Source organism: Grampus griseus (assembly GCF_964374135.1).
Source record: "Grampus griseus genome assembly, chromosome: 2".
Lineage (NCBI taxonomy): Eukaryota > Metazoa > Chordata > Mammalia > Artiodactyla > Delphinidae > Grampus > Grampus griseus.
Genome location: NC_139018.1, coordinates 110,651,785 through 110,667,986, shown reverse-complemented (window position 1 = coordinate 110,667,986; position 16,202 = coordinate 110,651,785). Strand labels below are relative to the sequence as shown.

At 41.0% G+C, this 16,202-nt stretch overlaps 1 protein-coding gene across 3 annotated transcripts in view; it reads right to left on the bottom strand.

The window, feature by feature from the left end:
• The window catches only part of MAP2K5 (mitogen-activated protein kinase kinase 5), a 264,811-nt gene that overhangs the window by 27,442 nt on the left and 221,167 nt on the right, over positions 1–16,202 (bottom strand). For all 3 annotated transcript variants that reach the window (XM_082649583.1, XM_082649584.1, XM_082649582.1), the window contains 2 exons: positions 12,202–12,263; positions 9,398–9,443 (listed from right to left, as the gene is read on the bottom strand). In XM_082649583.1, the coding sequence (XP_082505709.1) occupies positions 9,398–9,443; positions 12,202–12,263 (108 nt within the window). The remainder of the gene's footprint in view (positions 1–9,397; positions 9,444–12,201; positions 12,264–16,202) is intronic.

The window sequence follows — 16,202 nt, the reverse complement described above, 5'->3', positions numbered from 1 at the left end:
ATCGGGTTACATTTGAAAATTCCATTTTTATTTGTATCAAGGGAATCTTTGCACGAATAAATGAATGGCACCTAGTCTCCTACTTCAGAATCAGTGACCATTTATATTAAGAGAACAGAGAAATGGTAAACCAGGATACTGGGAAGAAACTAGTCCACACTCCGGCAAATGTCTCTCGGTAGACCACGGCCTAATGTTTAATTCTAATCTTGAAAATCGAATAGAGGACAGAAGGCCCAAATGTCTCCACTGCCTTTCTGCAGTCTCTAAATGGCCAAGTGAACCTCAAGTTATCTGCAGGCAGATTTGGCCCCCAAATAGCTGTGTATCTACTAAAGGCCTCACTGAAACCACAAGGCTCGCGGTCCCCAAAGGTCTCTCTCGAAACTGCTACAAATTAAAAAGCAAACAACCCATTAAACAAATCCAGCTGGTTACAACTGTAAATAGGAGGCTTCTAATATTTTTCCAGCCCTTGAAATTCCTGGTTAGACTCATTAATTATTGATAAGAACTGCATCTATTTATTGGAGTGTACTCACAGGAAAACAAGTTGGCCGCTTTCAATGGCGATTCCCAAATCACAGAGACTGGGCTTCAAGATCCTTTTGTATTTCCCCCACAAGTGGCTGTCTCCAGATTTTTCAACCTAATCCACTATCCCCGAGAGCTGGGGGGCGCGGGGTGGCCCACATCTGATATGCTGATAAAGACCTAGGGGTCCCCTGCCATCAATCTAACCCGGCAAAGATGGTGCTGGCCAGGTGGTCTCCTCTAAGTCTTGACTCTCTAATGACCTCTTGATTTGGATTTAATTGTCAAAGGTGAATTCCCAAGTGGTCAGAACACACGCCAAAGATCACAGGTGCCACTGTGCAAGGCCTGCTTTACACTTTCTTGCTCTTCCCGTACTTCCAGGGTGTACAGCCAAACCCTAGTGCCTGTTCTGATGGGTCTGGCTATACTGGTTGTTAAAAGCTTTGAATGGTATCCCTGCAAACACTGCAACATCCTAGACATTCCATTATTTTGGCACCAAATGATTTTACCCACATGACCTCTCATAGCAGGAAGTCAAACAAAAACCTCTGATCAGACCATGTAGTTCTAATATGGCCATCCTAACTTACACTGAATATCACAGAGTCCAGGGATGGCTTGTTCTTGGGTGAGTTTCCTCAACTTTACTCTGAGTTCCTGCAGAACAAGGGACATGTCTTGTCTTTATGTCTAGTACAGTGTTTTACTGAAATGGATTAGAATACAAATGGCACATGCAAAGAATAATAATCAATCGTGGTTTCTCTTCTTTTTAATCAGAACAGAGAACTCGCCTGAATGACAGCAGCATAGGACCAAGCTAGGAACTGAATTAAAGATCATGCTCCTCCTTCAAGGCAACTTACAATCTAGTTGGAGAAAAAAGGTATCAAACCAGTGAGTTTCACCTGGAGAGCTTTTAAAAACAACAAAAAACCCCCGTACCTGCTCCCTGGCCCAAATGTCAGAGATTCTTTGATCTGGGTTGAGATCCAGGCTTTTTTTTTTTAAACCCACTCAGATGGTTCTGAGGAGTTGCCCGAGTTAGGAATCACCATACTGTATGAACCAATCTGTGAATCTACCATGAATATATAATTTATGTAATTAATCGCTGTTTCAAGTTAGAGGCAATAAATGGTGGAGGGCTTCCGAGAAGGGAGCAAGCACTGTGAAGGGGAAGAGTAGGGAAGGCTGCAGGGAGGAGGATGGAGAAGTTCAAGGACAGCAGAGAGGAGAGAATCCTAGGCTGAGGCCATCACCCAAATAACAGAAACTCCCCGTGAGTTGAGTAGCGTCAAAGGAGGAAGGAATGTAACAACATACTCTAAAGAGCCAGCTTAGCCGCTGTGAATGTGGCAGAACACTGAAAAGCGGCCCCACTGATCCACGTTACGGCAACCAAGATAACCAAACTGTTCCTGTGGTCTATGCAGCCTTATTGTGCCTTGAAATGTGACGCTGGGAAGATGACAGTCAGCCCAGTAAAACAAGAAAGAAGCCTTGCAGGCAGGAGTTCAAAAAACCGCAATCTTAAACAGGCAAATCATCACCATATTAAGAGATCTGACTTGACTGATGGAGGAAAAAAGTTATCCTAAACTGGGAAATTAAAACTGTCAGACTGCCATGATCAAGGAATGACAGATTTTATCTATCCGTAGCTCTCTTGCTATGTGCATGTATATGAATACACACACACTTAACACACATGTATTTATCTGCTAAAGTCTCGTGAAGAGATTAAGCAGTCACGTCTGTGGAAAAACAAAGCTTGTTTTCTGGGGTTATAATCTCTCTGTTCTTGCTGAAGTGCTAACATGTCATCAAAAATTCAAATTAAAGCTGTCTGATTTAGTGTGATCTCAAGCATCCAGACAGTGATTCTGCCGTTGTAATTATGTGCAATTAAAAGCTAAAATCAACTTCTTACTAGTGGATTCCTATTTATAAGCAGACACAAACAGATGATTTTAATGGCCTTCAGAACTTGGAAAAAAAATAAAATCATTACGTGGTTGTCAACTGGCCCCCAGGCTTCTGTGATGCCTTTTGTGCTCGAAGAAAATATTTAGTTGAAGTTTTTCAATCCTATCCAGGGTTTCCCCCTGCAAATTTGGGGTGCCTTGGCCAATAAGCTGATGTGTACCTCCAAATGAATAACCAAAAGCAAAACTGATGTCTGCAAGAACTGGAAGCCAGACACACACGTAAGTCTGGCCCTAACGGTCTATTTTAAAACATGCTCCGTATGAGGCAACAAACTAGCTAAAGGTACTAAACTACCACCAAGTTCAGAATTGCTTATTAAACCATCATTAGTATCTTTTTAAAAATTTTATCTTATATGATATTTTAAAAAACTTTTTATTGGAGTACAATTGCTTTACAATATTGTGTTTCTACTGTACAGCAAAGTGAATAAGCTAGACGTATACATATATCCCCTCTTTTTTTTGGATTTCCTTCCCATTTAAATCACCACAGAACACTGAGTAGAGTTCCCTGTGCTATACAGTAGGTTCTCATTAGTTATCTATTTTATACATAGTATCAATAGTGTATATATGTCAATCCCAATCTCCCAATTCATCCTACCCACCCCCTCCCCCCTTGGTATAAACCAACATTAGTATCTTAAAAAGCTTAGATTGCAAGCACATGGTCCGTGAGAACTATGCAAGGGGGCTGCAGAAACGTGCCTTTCCTCATATTTGTACTTAGGACACCTGTAAGCCCTGGGTCAAAATAAACCGAACTCATTTTTGATCCAGTTAGTAGAATGAGGTGATAATGCTGAATTTTATCTGAGCCCTGTACTCCCAGAAAGGAGTAACAGGTGAGGAATCTCCCTACTCTCTTGTTAGCTACAAAGGACCATCCTGCTCACACAGAGATAAGACCCCTTTCCATCCTTCTTCATGACTTCCTAAGACTGGCGGATGACTCCCTTGTTCACCTGCCTCCATAACCTTGGCCCCCTCCAGTTGCTTTGAGACATTCCTCATTAATAAACATTCTCCCTATTGCAAGTGCCTGAATAAAATCAGCTCCTTAATCGTCCCATGCATTTTGCGGCTTTGGGTCCCACAATGGTGAACAAAGCCATTTGGTCTAAACCCAGAAGTCACACCAGAATTTGAGTGCTGGAGAGAAAAATTCTAATGTGGTGGTTTTTCCGATTTTTAAAAGGGACCATGCAGATGCCCAATTTATCACATACCTTGATTAACTTAGAGAACAACCCACCAATCTATCTGAAAATGTAATTACAATCAGGTTTGGATAAGCAGAAAAGCTACCAGTGACAATTTAATTTAGAGGAATTAAACAAGTTAACATCTCTTTGCAAGTAATTAAATGTTTAAACAGATTTTTCTGGAGCAGTTTGGTGTTTATTAGCCCCCAAACAATACCACCTTCAATACATACAGCCTTTCCTGAGAAGTGAGATGCCTTCAAGTTTGCAGCTGCTGGGATTTAGACGAAGGAAAAAAAAATCTAAAAGCACTATTTTGATTATAACTGACACCCCTCCCTCAAGACCCACACCTGCTTCTCTTGTATTTCCAGTCCCACTATTTACTTGCTTTCTAAGCAAAACGTCAAATTTCAATTGCAAACTGCACTCTGTGTTTCTTCTCAGGCGCCTGGATAGAAAACCAAAGCTGAGGAAATGCTAAACGAGGACGCCCTACTCTGGAATGTACAAGGAAATGCACAAAATAGCAGGCATTATTAGAACCTAAGGAGAAAAGTCATGTTTTTAAACAATTACTAAAGCAGTATAGTTATAGCATAAAGACAATTTCTGCGCCAGCTCGTTTCTCTGAAATTCTCTCTGCCACTGAACAGCTAGAACAGATAATAACTATTAGTAAATCAAACTCCTCTGCAATATCCAGCTGTGCCTCATGCATTTACATACAGATAGAATGGGTATATGTTTTTAATATGTATGTGATACGTACTTTTACCACAGTCAAAGTGCATGGGACAAAGGAGGAGGAGAATGGCAATCGGATCAGCATGAGATAATAAAGTGGCCTAGCTAAAGTATTACCCAGCGATTGATCTCAAACCGGGATGCTGCTTCTTCTGACCTGATTACTTACTATGCATAGATTCCATTAAATAGAGCTTAGACATGGAAAGCTTCTGGAAACACTCTAAATGCATAGAAGGATCTACAGCGCTCTGAATCCAAATTGTAACTGCATAGGAGCCCATGGCCCACATCTTCCCTGCTCGAATCAAGGCCCACGTTCAGGGTAGGCTGAGAGGTTGAAGGGCCACCTGAGAGCTGGTGGGAAGCCCTGCCGAGTCCCACAGGGAGGGCCCTGCCCTTTCCTTCCCTTCCCCCCAAGCAAGCGTTTCACCCTCCAAACGAATGCCTCCCTCCTGAGAGGCTTGTCCTGTCCTGGCTGCAGAGCTCTAACTATCAGAGTGGGAAGGTAGTGAGGGAGCTGAACGATCACTTAGGGTCACGGTCCCCTTTGAAAAACTGATGACAGCCATGAATTCTTCTTTAAAAAAATGCAAATCGCCACATGCATATACAATTTTGGATGTAATTCCAGGGGCTCTAACAGACTTCCTGAATGAAGTCACAGACCCTAGGTCAAGGATTGCTGATCTGGTCCATCCCCTTCATTTTGCAGATGAAGACACAGAAGTGGGGAGGGATTGGAGAGCTGCTGACAAGGGAAAGGAAGCTTCCCTGCTAAATCCGCCTGACCTTAGCTACAAAAGAACCCGAAAGGAAGATTAATTTGGCAGAAGGAATTCTCTGTGGTTTACACAAGCAGATGGTCTATAGAGTAAGGTTGCTCACCTGTCCCTTTTACTTAAAAATATGTAAACATATAATTTGCATAGCCAAGCCAGCCACGCACCTCTCCATCTCTGTGGCTTCACCTCAGGTTGTCTCTGTCCCTGAGTGCAGGGGTATGATTCTTAATTTTTTGCTTCCCTCAATCTGACTATTGACATTTTGGGAAACTTTCCCTACCGCCTTCGCATCATCGTCCTCTCCCCTCTTGCTGCAATCCCATCAATCCTTTCTGACTGGCAGAAGCTGCCCTTTTCCCACATAAGCTGTGACACGTTTGCTTGGTTGTCTGAAGCCTCTGAACACCGTCTGCCACCTCCTCAGAGTTTCTACAGCCTGGAAACTTTTTTCTAGGTTTGTTGGTCTTCAGTCACAGAGCTGGGGCAGCAATGATATAGGTCTTTCCTGTGCTTTACATCGGAGTGATTTAAAAGTGGGTTCTTTAATTACGGAATCATCGTCACAGGAACAGAAAGAGTGTGTGTGGGGTTCCTATCTGTCTGGCTGTGTCAGCATGCCAAATGCTCCTGGGGCTGCCTGCATGGCTGGTTTTCCTTTGCTGGGTTTAAAGCTGACTCCTGATGCATGCAATAACTCTTAAAGAATTGAAGAAAGGTCAGATCTTCCCCAAGGATGAAGGACTTCCCTATAACTGAATAGAGTCCACTCAAAAGAATTAACTCAAGAAAAAAGGTACTTATGGGTGGGTGTGCTGCTTCTATGTCAAGTCAAAGTTTTCAGATCTGGGTACTAGGGTTCCTTCTATTAGAAGTGGAATTTCTTAACAGATTGCCCAGCTGGTGGTGAATATACTGCCTATTTGAGCTCTACCTTTGTGGGTTTGTAACTCCATGAGGCCAATGTCAATGGAATTTCTGTTCCAGCAAGCACTAGAGGTTTCACATTGCTCTGAAAAGGTTTGGGGACTCGACACACTCACGCTTTGCCCATCCTTTCCTCTGCCTGGAATGACCCCTTGCAAACTCTCTATTAAAATTCAATCCATCCTCCAAAGGCTGTTTTCAAATGCTAACTTCTCCATATAGCTTTTCCCCATTTCCCCATATGGATCCCCAAAGAACTCTGCAATTCTTTTATAGTACTTAGTTTATTCTAATTATTTGTATACTTGCCCTACCCCCTGCAACACTGTACGTGTGAAGCTTATCCTGCATCTTCTGCTGAGTCTAGCACAGGACTTTGCACATAATGGTCTATAAATATCTACTGAATCAGCTGTCTACCTGGTTCTGAGATCTCCCAAGATGATGTGGATGCCGATGATGAGACTTCTGAGTTAATTCTTTATGTAGCTTAAGGGCTACATGCCAGAAAACGGTACCAGTTCATGTGGACCCTGGCCTCCCCCAAATGTGAGCATTAAGGCAAGTTCTTGGTCCAATTTTAAAACATTTCCACTTAGAACAGAAAAACTGTAGCCATCTTAGGAACAACCACGCCAATCAGAGAGAATTAAACAGCTAAACAACTAAATGAATTCTAACATTGGGATTTTAATAGCCTCTAGCGTCTAAACTTGAGTTTTACATGTCATCTTTAAGAATGATATGGTCAAAAATTGCAAAGATGATGATTTTTAAGACTTGGGTATCCTGGTATATGAGGTGACTCCACCAAATAGAACAACAAAAACCACTTGAGTGCCTGCTAAGTGTAAGGCCCAGGCCCACAGGTGAGGGTGTTTGGGCACACCTCTCCCTGCATTCCGATTTACTTAGGCTGGGACTTGCTGTGTTCACTGGTGGTCAGGGTCACACCCAAGTTCATGTAAGAGTTCCGTGATGGCAAATCCGTAACTTTCCATATTTCCACCCGACTTCACCTCTGATGCTCTCCCTTTGATTTGCAAAATGCAGGCCCATAGGGAAACCTCAACAACCCTGCGGGCCTCACAGCTGATGTGGCCCAAGCTGTGCAGACCATGTTGGTACCCTGCTGGGTGGAGTCACCACGCTTGGGAGATACACTGCTCTTTTTGTGAAAGGCAGCCCCCCCCCTCCCCGTGACAAATGGGCTCTACAGTTCATGCATTCCAGAGGATGCGCTCAGCTTCCAGATGGGAGCACCACCAAACAGGTTGTAGATGGAGAGGGAAAAGGAAAAATTAAAGCTATTAATATGCTGGAAGGAATAAAGAGACTGGTTTCTTAAGGGGGTCCCTAGTATGTGACTCAGGTTCCTCAAGCCAGGGACAGCCCACTTTCTTTCCTATCCCCTTCTGGGCCCAATATTTTGGCCAAAGGGGAGCAGGGCTCAACCCCCTTGACCACAGGAGCCTCACACACATTCCATTGTTTCCTGCCCCCTCACTGAGCCTGTACTAAGCCAGGGGGTGCCTCACTATTGCTATACCTAGGGGAATAAGCTCATTTAAATCAAACTGTGAGCAGTACTAGAAATAATGTTAAATTAAGTATAGGATAGTGCTTCCTGTGACAATTTTTCATTGTGTTTTATTGATTTATTGACATTTATTAATTAAAAATATGGGACGGCACACACCAGGGTGTATAGTTGTAAACAGATATATCGAAATACATATTCCTCATCTCTCTCCACACACAGACAGCCACATATGCTTGCTTTCAAGGCACTGAAAGGACTCACCCTTCAGCCTTATCTTTACAACTTGCCACCCTGGAGTGGTGTTCCCTACCAACAGATACATCCGGATGCATTTATGAGTGTATGTACGATCTGCAGATGTTTTATTTATAAGTGGCCAACTCACTGCAGCATTGAAACATGCATTTACAAATAGATATCTGTTTTATGAAACCCTATTCCTTTGTTTTAATAGCTGAGCTATCCAGCCATACCATGATAATGTACAAGGTAAATGGGTCTCCATCTCTAGAACCTGTTCCAAGTTTCCTCAAATGTGACTAACTGCATGAATTTCCCAACCATCAGAGATCCGCCCCCGTCAAAAAAAAAAAAAAAAAAAAAAAGACCAGTTTATTCTAGACATGAAACCTGCACAGTTATAAATTGCAGGGGTTTTAGGGGTGAACTTTAACTTGAAACTACCCTGAAAACTGAGATTTTGCTCCAAGGTTAACATGAAGAAGAAAACTACCTTCCTGGAAAGCACTTACGAATTAAAAGGGAAACATATGGCTATTTTATATTTGGGGATGAAATCTGTATTATACAGAAGTTTGGGTGTTTAGAGTATTTATAAGGATGAAATACAAAGGCTAAAAACCTTTGAACCGATATCTTTAAAATGATTATTATTTAAAGTGATGAGAGAAAACTAGTCAGAATTTGTCCTGATTGCAATAATCTGAAGACAGGGAATGGTATGCAAAACATTAGGAAGAGTAGACTATAATTATTATTTATTAATGCTTGATGCTAACGCTATTCTAACAGCTTCTGCGTTGTCAAATCAACAATCTGCACTAAATAAATGACCATTTGGGAATTGTTAGGGAACGTCTCTGTTCCTCTCCCTGCTTGACTAAAAACTGTCATTTGCAATCAAAGAAAGCGTCCTTGGAGCTGAGAACACAGCACTTGCAGGCTTATAGTTGTCTTTCTGAGGAAAGGCCAAAGATTCACATTAACTTGATCTTTTGCAGCCAATCTAATTTCATTCTACATGAATCCAAGAGGACTCCACGCCACATTCAGAATTTCCTGTAGGACTGCACTAAAAACTTAATATGCTGACTATCTTCTCTGTTACCAATCCTCTGAATTCTGAGAGGCTGTAATAGCAAATGAGGACAAGGAATAACCTAGATTAACTTGTGACCCTTGAGTGTGAGGCAAAGGAAAAGAATTCTGCATGAAGTTTCAAATTGGTGATGGGTTTTTAAGAAGTGAAAACTACTATCTGAGGATGTGAGCTTCAAAAGCACCCACTGAAATGAAGTAAATAATATTGGCTTTGCTGAGTCTGTGGATGCTTTAAATCCCATTCTGGTCCTTTTAACAGAATGTTAAGCACAGATATGTAATTGGAGAATTTTAATGTAACTAAAAAAGTCTACTTACCATCAATTCCTCAGGTGCTGGCCTTTCTTTTGGTTGTTTTCTCATGCTGTAAGAGAAAAACTCATATTACCTATATCACTTGTAAATCTGTGCTATAATTTCCACCATGGGCTATTTCTCCTGGAATTTGAATGTTTTCAAAATTCATCATGTTCAATTCTTGGCCAAAGCATTAGCATGTATTCCCTTTCTTTTATTTTGACCTTCAATTAATCAGATTTTGGGGGAATCTTATGAATCAAAAACGCAAAGATTTTTTGGGGGGAGTTACTCTTGCAATACAGATAAAGAATGAATTTAAATGTATCCTAATTCTACTTCTGAAACTAATGTGAAAAAAAAAGCAGCAATGTTCGTTTCCTGACTCAGTTATCAATTCATTTCAAACAAAGTTAGGGAACAATATACTTCTTTTTTGGTAACTGGGATAAGACAATAAGAAAAGAAACATGAATATTAGGTCAAATGAGAAAACATCTCATTCCTTCATTATTACTCCAAATGACAAGTAATATATAAAAGAGGTCAGGTATCTAGATAATGCTACAAAAGGGTTATTACATTATCTCAACTTTCATTTATTTTGGCTACCATGCAAGCTAATAATTCATTAAACAGCTGTCGGAAAGTTACGTTAGTTTAAGCTGCTTAAAGAATCACATTCCTCCTGCAAAATATTTTGTCTTATGTGCAATAGTCATAATTAGTAGCTATAGCATGTACTTAGCTACGTGATGAAGCACCCAGTCATGGGACTGAGGTAACTGTGGATAAGCTGCCTATTTGATGGCCGATTTATACTAAACTCAGAGTATCTGTGGGATGAAGTCATGAAAAGAGACTGCTGCTCCTATTACTTGGAAAATCACACAGACACTTTTTCTTTATATAAGGCAACCTCAAACAAGCAAGAAAAAAAAAGCCCTTCATACAATCTCTGCATTTGCTGACAGCATTTTTTTTTTTTTTAAGTACAGCGATCTAATGATCATTTGGTAAACAAGAACCGTAGTTATGAACCATTAATGACATCGAGGACATTTGCCTTCCCTATAAATAACCATATGCATCTCTCAAATACTGCATCCATTAGCAAGTAATTCAAGCTGTCTCGCCAGTGGAGTTGGTAACAGTCTTAATCTGACATGCCAAAGTAGCTGTATCTCTTGGGAAAACAAGGCTATTACCCACTATCATTTCTGTTTTGGCTTGACATCTGTGGAAATTTCAACACAGGTTATCCCTCCCTCTGTCTCCATAAAACTTTTATATAACAGCTGATTAATTTTTGGGACAGAAGGCAGGCAAAGCCCTATCTGCTTTTCTCCCTCTCTGCTCAGAAAGGGCCCCACCCCCAGGTTGGTCTCAGACCACATAGTAGGATAAGCACAGTGGTCACGGCACAAATCCAACATCTCGGAGCGAGTGATGCCAAAACCCGGCGCTCCAGGCAGCTTGGGAATCACACGGTTTGTTTTTGAATTTCTGCATTTCAAAATGGGATATTCCCATCATGTGCTTCTGTTTCTAGGAATTTCATGTAAAGGAAATTAAGGGAGACTGATACATATTTCTAGATAATGGCTCTAATATTAATGAGCTTAGGATTCTAGTGTTTAACCAATACGTACCTTTTTTTCCAACATGGCATATTTTGGAAGAAATGTTTGCAGAGTGAAAACAGTTTTTACAAGCTACGGAATATTATGTAAGTATTTTAAATAAACAGAAATAGTGTTAATAAAAATTTTAGAAGTTGGGAGTTAAAATTCTCTTCCCCACATATTCTCCTATGGAATATAAACTACACGAGACATTTTTATTAAGAGGTAACATATTACATTTAGTCAAAAAGGTGATAAAGCTTGACATTTATATTAAGGAATATTTCTTGGTTTCACTTTAGCGGCATCATCAGATGGATCATGGGGGAGGGGGAGGGGCCAGTGTACAACCATTTTGGTCTCTCTCTCTCTCTCTCTCTCTCTCTCTCTCTGCTGGGGTGAGGGAGAGGGCAGAAGGATGGCAGCGGAGCAACTAGGCCTTCCAAGACCACATGGGTCCTTCTGAATAGGGGGGAGGTGGATAATGTGAAAGGGATAATAAAAGAAAACTTCATTCTATGGGGAGGAAAAAGGCAGAAGGCTGGAAAAGAACCCTTGACAGAAAAATGCCTGTTTCCTCAGGTATAAAATGACAAGGGGTTGCCTAGAGACTCTAAGGGCCCCTTGGATCTCAATCCTGTGGCTCCTCTCTCAGTTCTTATAATGGATAAAGTGGGCCTAGTGGAACTGTGTCTTCATAGTCTCTCAAACATCAAAATTCAATGAAATGGGACAACACTATTGTGTCTAAAATATAACCAAAGATAAAAGTTATTTACTGAAAATCCAATGAATTAATAAACTATGCTGCTTCCACTAAGTGACACTTTTATGGGTAACTTGAGGTTACATTAATAAAAATAAGCTTCATATGTCTGTTCAATAGGGGCTATAAAATTATGTATTTCTTAAAAAGAAAACTGGATAGCAACAGTACCTGTGCTCAAAGAAGGAGCCTGATTCTCAGCAGTTTATTAAAACAGGAAAAAGCCTCTAAAGTACGTTTATGACCCTTTGTGTAAATAACGTTTACATAATTTAAACAATTTCTTCAGCTTTGCTGCCCCATCTGCCCAAGGCCCCGAAGTCCCTCCCGTCTCCAAAAGGAAGCAGGGAGAGCCATAAGGTCTCACGGAGCCGCAGAGTTAATGGCATGTATCATTTACATTGAGGGCATGGCATGTTTGCAAACGGGCTCACCACTGAGTGATGAAATGTACAAATGGCTCGGAGAACTCTCCAACCGGAAGGACGGGTGAATCCTGGGATGGAGGAAAAACAAGTCACCAAAAGTCACAACAATTGCTTTTCTTTATACCCTCCACCCCCAATCCCAAAGGAGCATATAAAGAGGAATATATAACAAGGATTCACCACCATGTGGAAAGGAAAATAAGGCCTCATCCAATTAAAAAAACGGTCTACACGCTCTTCCACATGTTTATGTAAAAATGCCAAATTTAAAGCCATACACATTTTACCATGGTGAGAAACATGAAAGCAAAGAGGGAAGGGAGGTGAAAAAAGGACAATGATAGCCACAGGGTAGGAAAGAAGGTACTAAAGTGTAAATGAGAAATTAATGATTATTTAAGTAACACACAAATGGTCTTGTAATTAACAAAGAGCTGTGAAATTATTCTTGTGTTGACCTTTGTTTCTTTTACTGGGTTTGCTATTTACACTTTTCTTTTTATTTACATTTATTAGTATATACAGCTGCTCTTAACTGCTTGCCCCTAACTGAATCATGTGTGTCAGAGTTGGGTTTTTGTTTTTTTTTCACTTTAATAGAAAAGCTTTTTATAGGGGAAGCCATTTCCCGAAAAGGAATTTCAGCCTATTTGCCAGTCTAGGCAAACTCATCATGTGAGAAAGCCAGTGAATTAAGGATACAATGAAAAACGCCCACCTTGCCCACGAACAGAACTAGGGTGGAGGTGGCAGTCACTCAAGAGAGCAGAAAACTACACGGCAACTAACGACAACTACCAGGTAACACAGGGAGCAAACCCCATTACCATTTGCAAAGGAAGGCTTTAAGAATTTAGGAGTTTTTTCAAGAATGACAGAGAGCGCCACTGTGTTTATAGTGTAACGGCTCAGAATGTAATGAAATTACACTGCAGAGTACTTTAACAGTCATCTCATTAGACCTACAGTTGGAACAAGAGAGCCACATAAAGTTGGCAGCTGCAAATGACTCCATTCTCATCTATTCTCATTTGCTATTAAAAATACCTTTCGGCGGCTTTTTTCCTCCCTGACATCCCTACACAAAGTGCCCTGCAAAGTATGATACATGCACCTATTTAAATTAACAAAGGAATGACTTATTTTAATCTCACTGTGCTTTGGAGTGCTTTGGCCATTTGGATGAGCAATATATCATTACATACAACCTTCCAGCGCTGCAGGCAAGAAACTCAGAGCATGCAGCATTTGGTGGGAGCCAAACAATTTCTCTAGCACACAACTGTGTCAAATGCATGCATGTATTCATTATTGAGAACAAGAGGAAATAGCTTTGATGTAGTGGAAAAAAGAAGATGATAAAAGCACCTCTGCAATATGCGTGTCATTATCAATGGTGGCAGATAGATACAACTGCACAGCCTCCTATGTGATTAGTAAATATACATATAATTGCTGTGGCCAATTATCAGAAAAATGAGATCGGTAATTACAAGACAGAAAATTAACTAGAACTCTTATTAAGGCTTTGTTTCCAAATCAAACAATTGGAAACTACCAGAAAATACAATTAAATCAAAGGGAACTGAGGGGGTCAAAGGAACCAAAAAAAAAAAAAAAACCCAAAGTTAAAAAAAAAGGAATGTGAACCAAATGTTTCTTAGTTTTTGCATATCTGTCCTCTTTGAATTAACATTATTTGTCCAGAAGAGGGGAAGGTTAGTAATTGTAAACTTAAAATTCTCATCAATAGAGAAAGGCTTCCAAGAGGAAAGGAAAACAAAGGAAAATGGGAGTGAAATAAAGTCTTGCCAAGTTCAAAGGATTACATGCAGGCATTACATAGAGAGGACGTGAAAGAGGGTGGGGGCAATGAAACAGTCTGCTCAAAAGAAACAAGGCACGCGGTTAACATGACAAGGCCTCGATAAAGGTATTATAAAATGGTCACAGAAGTCCTATAGGTTTGAAGAGCAAAAATAAAAAATGGTATCAATTTCAGCCCAGTCTGTTTTAGGAAAGCCATATATATCACCAAGCCTGCAAGATTCTACAAGGCCCAGTTCAAGAGATGACATTTTACTGTCTCAAACACTATTAGTAAAAAGACAGTTCAAAGTCTGAGGTACAAAAATTATGGACTCTAATCAGGTAGTTAGTTTTCTAAGTCGTTCCTTTCTGAAATTTTTTTGGAGGCTGTAGTACTGGAAGTGTCTGAGTAGTAGCTGCTTTAAAATGAATGTTTAGGAAAATAAAAGCCTACTGTCTTTAATGTGGCTGAATATTTACCCAGATGGTTAAAATTCTAGACTGGTTTTATACAAAGATCCTGGTATAAAACGTGATGCTAATGTGGGCCTCATTTCAAAGTATGATACCAAGAGTAAATTAATGAATTATAGACTAGGCAACTTGATGAAGATGTCATTTTAACGTGGATGAGAAACAAAACGAGGAAACTGTGACATCCTTGCATGGGTAGTTAATTTTATTTAAGACCTGATATTGTAGCCTGTTAAGTTCCTCATAATATAAAACTAAGGAACCCTGGGTGGTACCCATGAATAATTTATTTCACTGTGAAAATGCCAGCCCAAGTCAACTCTGCAGAACCACAGAGAGTGGATTCTCATCTCAGTGGTGCCTGGAAAGAATCAGTCATCGAAGATGTGGGGGGAAATTCTAATCTCACAAGCATAATGCCAGATATTTCTTTTCATTAAAATCCACGTCTCCTGTGTATCTCAGAGGAGAATTTTCTGAGATACAGAAGAGTGACTAGTGGGGGGCGGGTTCAGAATGCCACACGCAAACACGGGGTGGGGGAGTCCTCTGAGAGCCTCCAACTCCACAGAAGCACGCAGGCTGTCAACAATCCAAAGAAGGCAAACGAACAGACCTGGCAGTATTCCCCACGCTGGAGGATTTTTAAGTATACCTTTCTCACTTTTAAGCAAGTAAAATTAGAAGTTAGTTTAGATCAGGATGTAAAAAATCTCTGAGAACCTGTCTGTTTCGTTATCTAATTCCAACCTGCGCGAAGGAGGAGAGGAGGCTCGCAGTAAAGCCGCTCCAGCATCGCCGTGGCACCCAGGGAGGGAAAGCAGCCAGTCACTGTGGGGTTAGAGGGAGACAGAACCACGCCCAGGGGTTCGGAGGAGCTCGTAAAGTCACTGCTGCTACTTATCAGAAATGTTCTCTGCGGAACACGGGTTCAGGCAAGCTGAAGAAAAAATACATTTCAAAAATGTAAACACAAATTAGAGAAGCAGTGACACCAGCAACTCTCAGTAGTGGCTGAAATGGACTCTAAATTGTGAATAAAAGTCATTCTCTTTAAGACCCTGGGTGCCATACTTCACCTTGAGGGCTTTTGGGGGGGTACTTTTCTGTTGAACTTCTAAGCATGGAGGTATGGAACGAAACAGAGGACACAACCTTAACCAAAAGCCTTGACCTGAGATTCCGGTCCCGAATCAACTTTAGCGTCCTGCTAAGGGAAACAGGCCGAATCCTGTTACGGAGCAGGCAACCGTTATATAAAAACAGCTGCTGCAGCCATTTCAGTAAGCAATTCTGGTCATCACGGAGGACAGTCTCCAAGTCTCAGAGCTTTTGGGAACTACCTAGTCAGCCCCTCCTGCTAAACAACTGGAACACAAGCAGGCAGCACGCTAGAGAACGGCGAAGGACGAGAAGAAAGTTTGAGTGATGCCTTTGCCTTGTGAATAATGAACAGTTCAGGAAGGTCAACCCATTACAACAGAAACTGTTTAATTATTAATTATGTGCAATCTATGAGCAAAAGGACAAGTTCAGAATGTTTAATGCATGCTAACTTCAACTGGACTCTCTCTGGGTATTTTGTTATTAGCACTTGTCAGCAAGGTACTCAAGCATAAAAAAAGGTAAGGAGCAGAAAATCAGAGAGAGAGAGTGTGTGTGTGTGTGTGTGTGTGTGTGTGTGCGCGCCTGCAACAAGGTGGGGGAGGGGAGAAGGAGGTCCA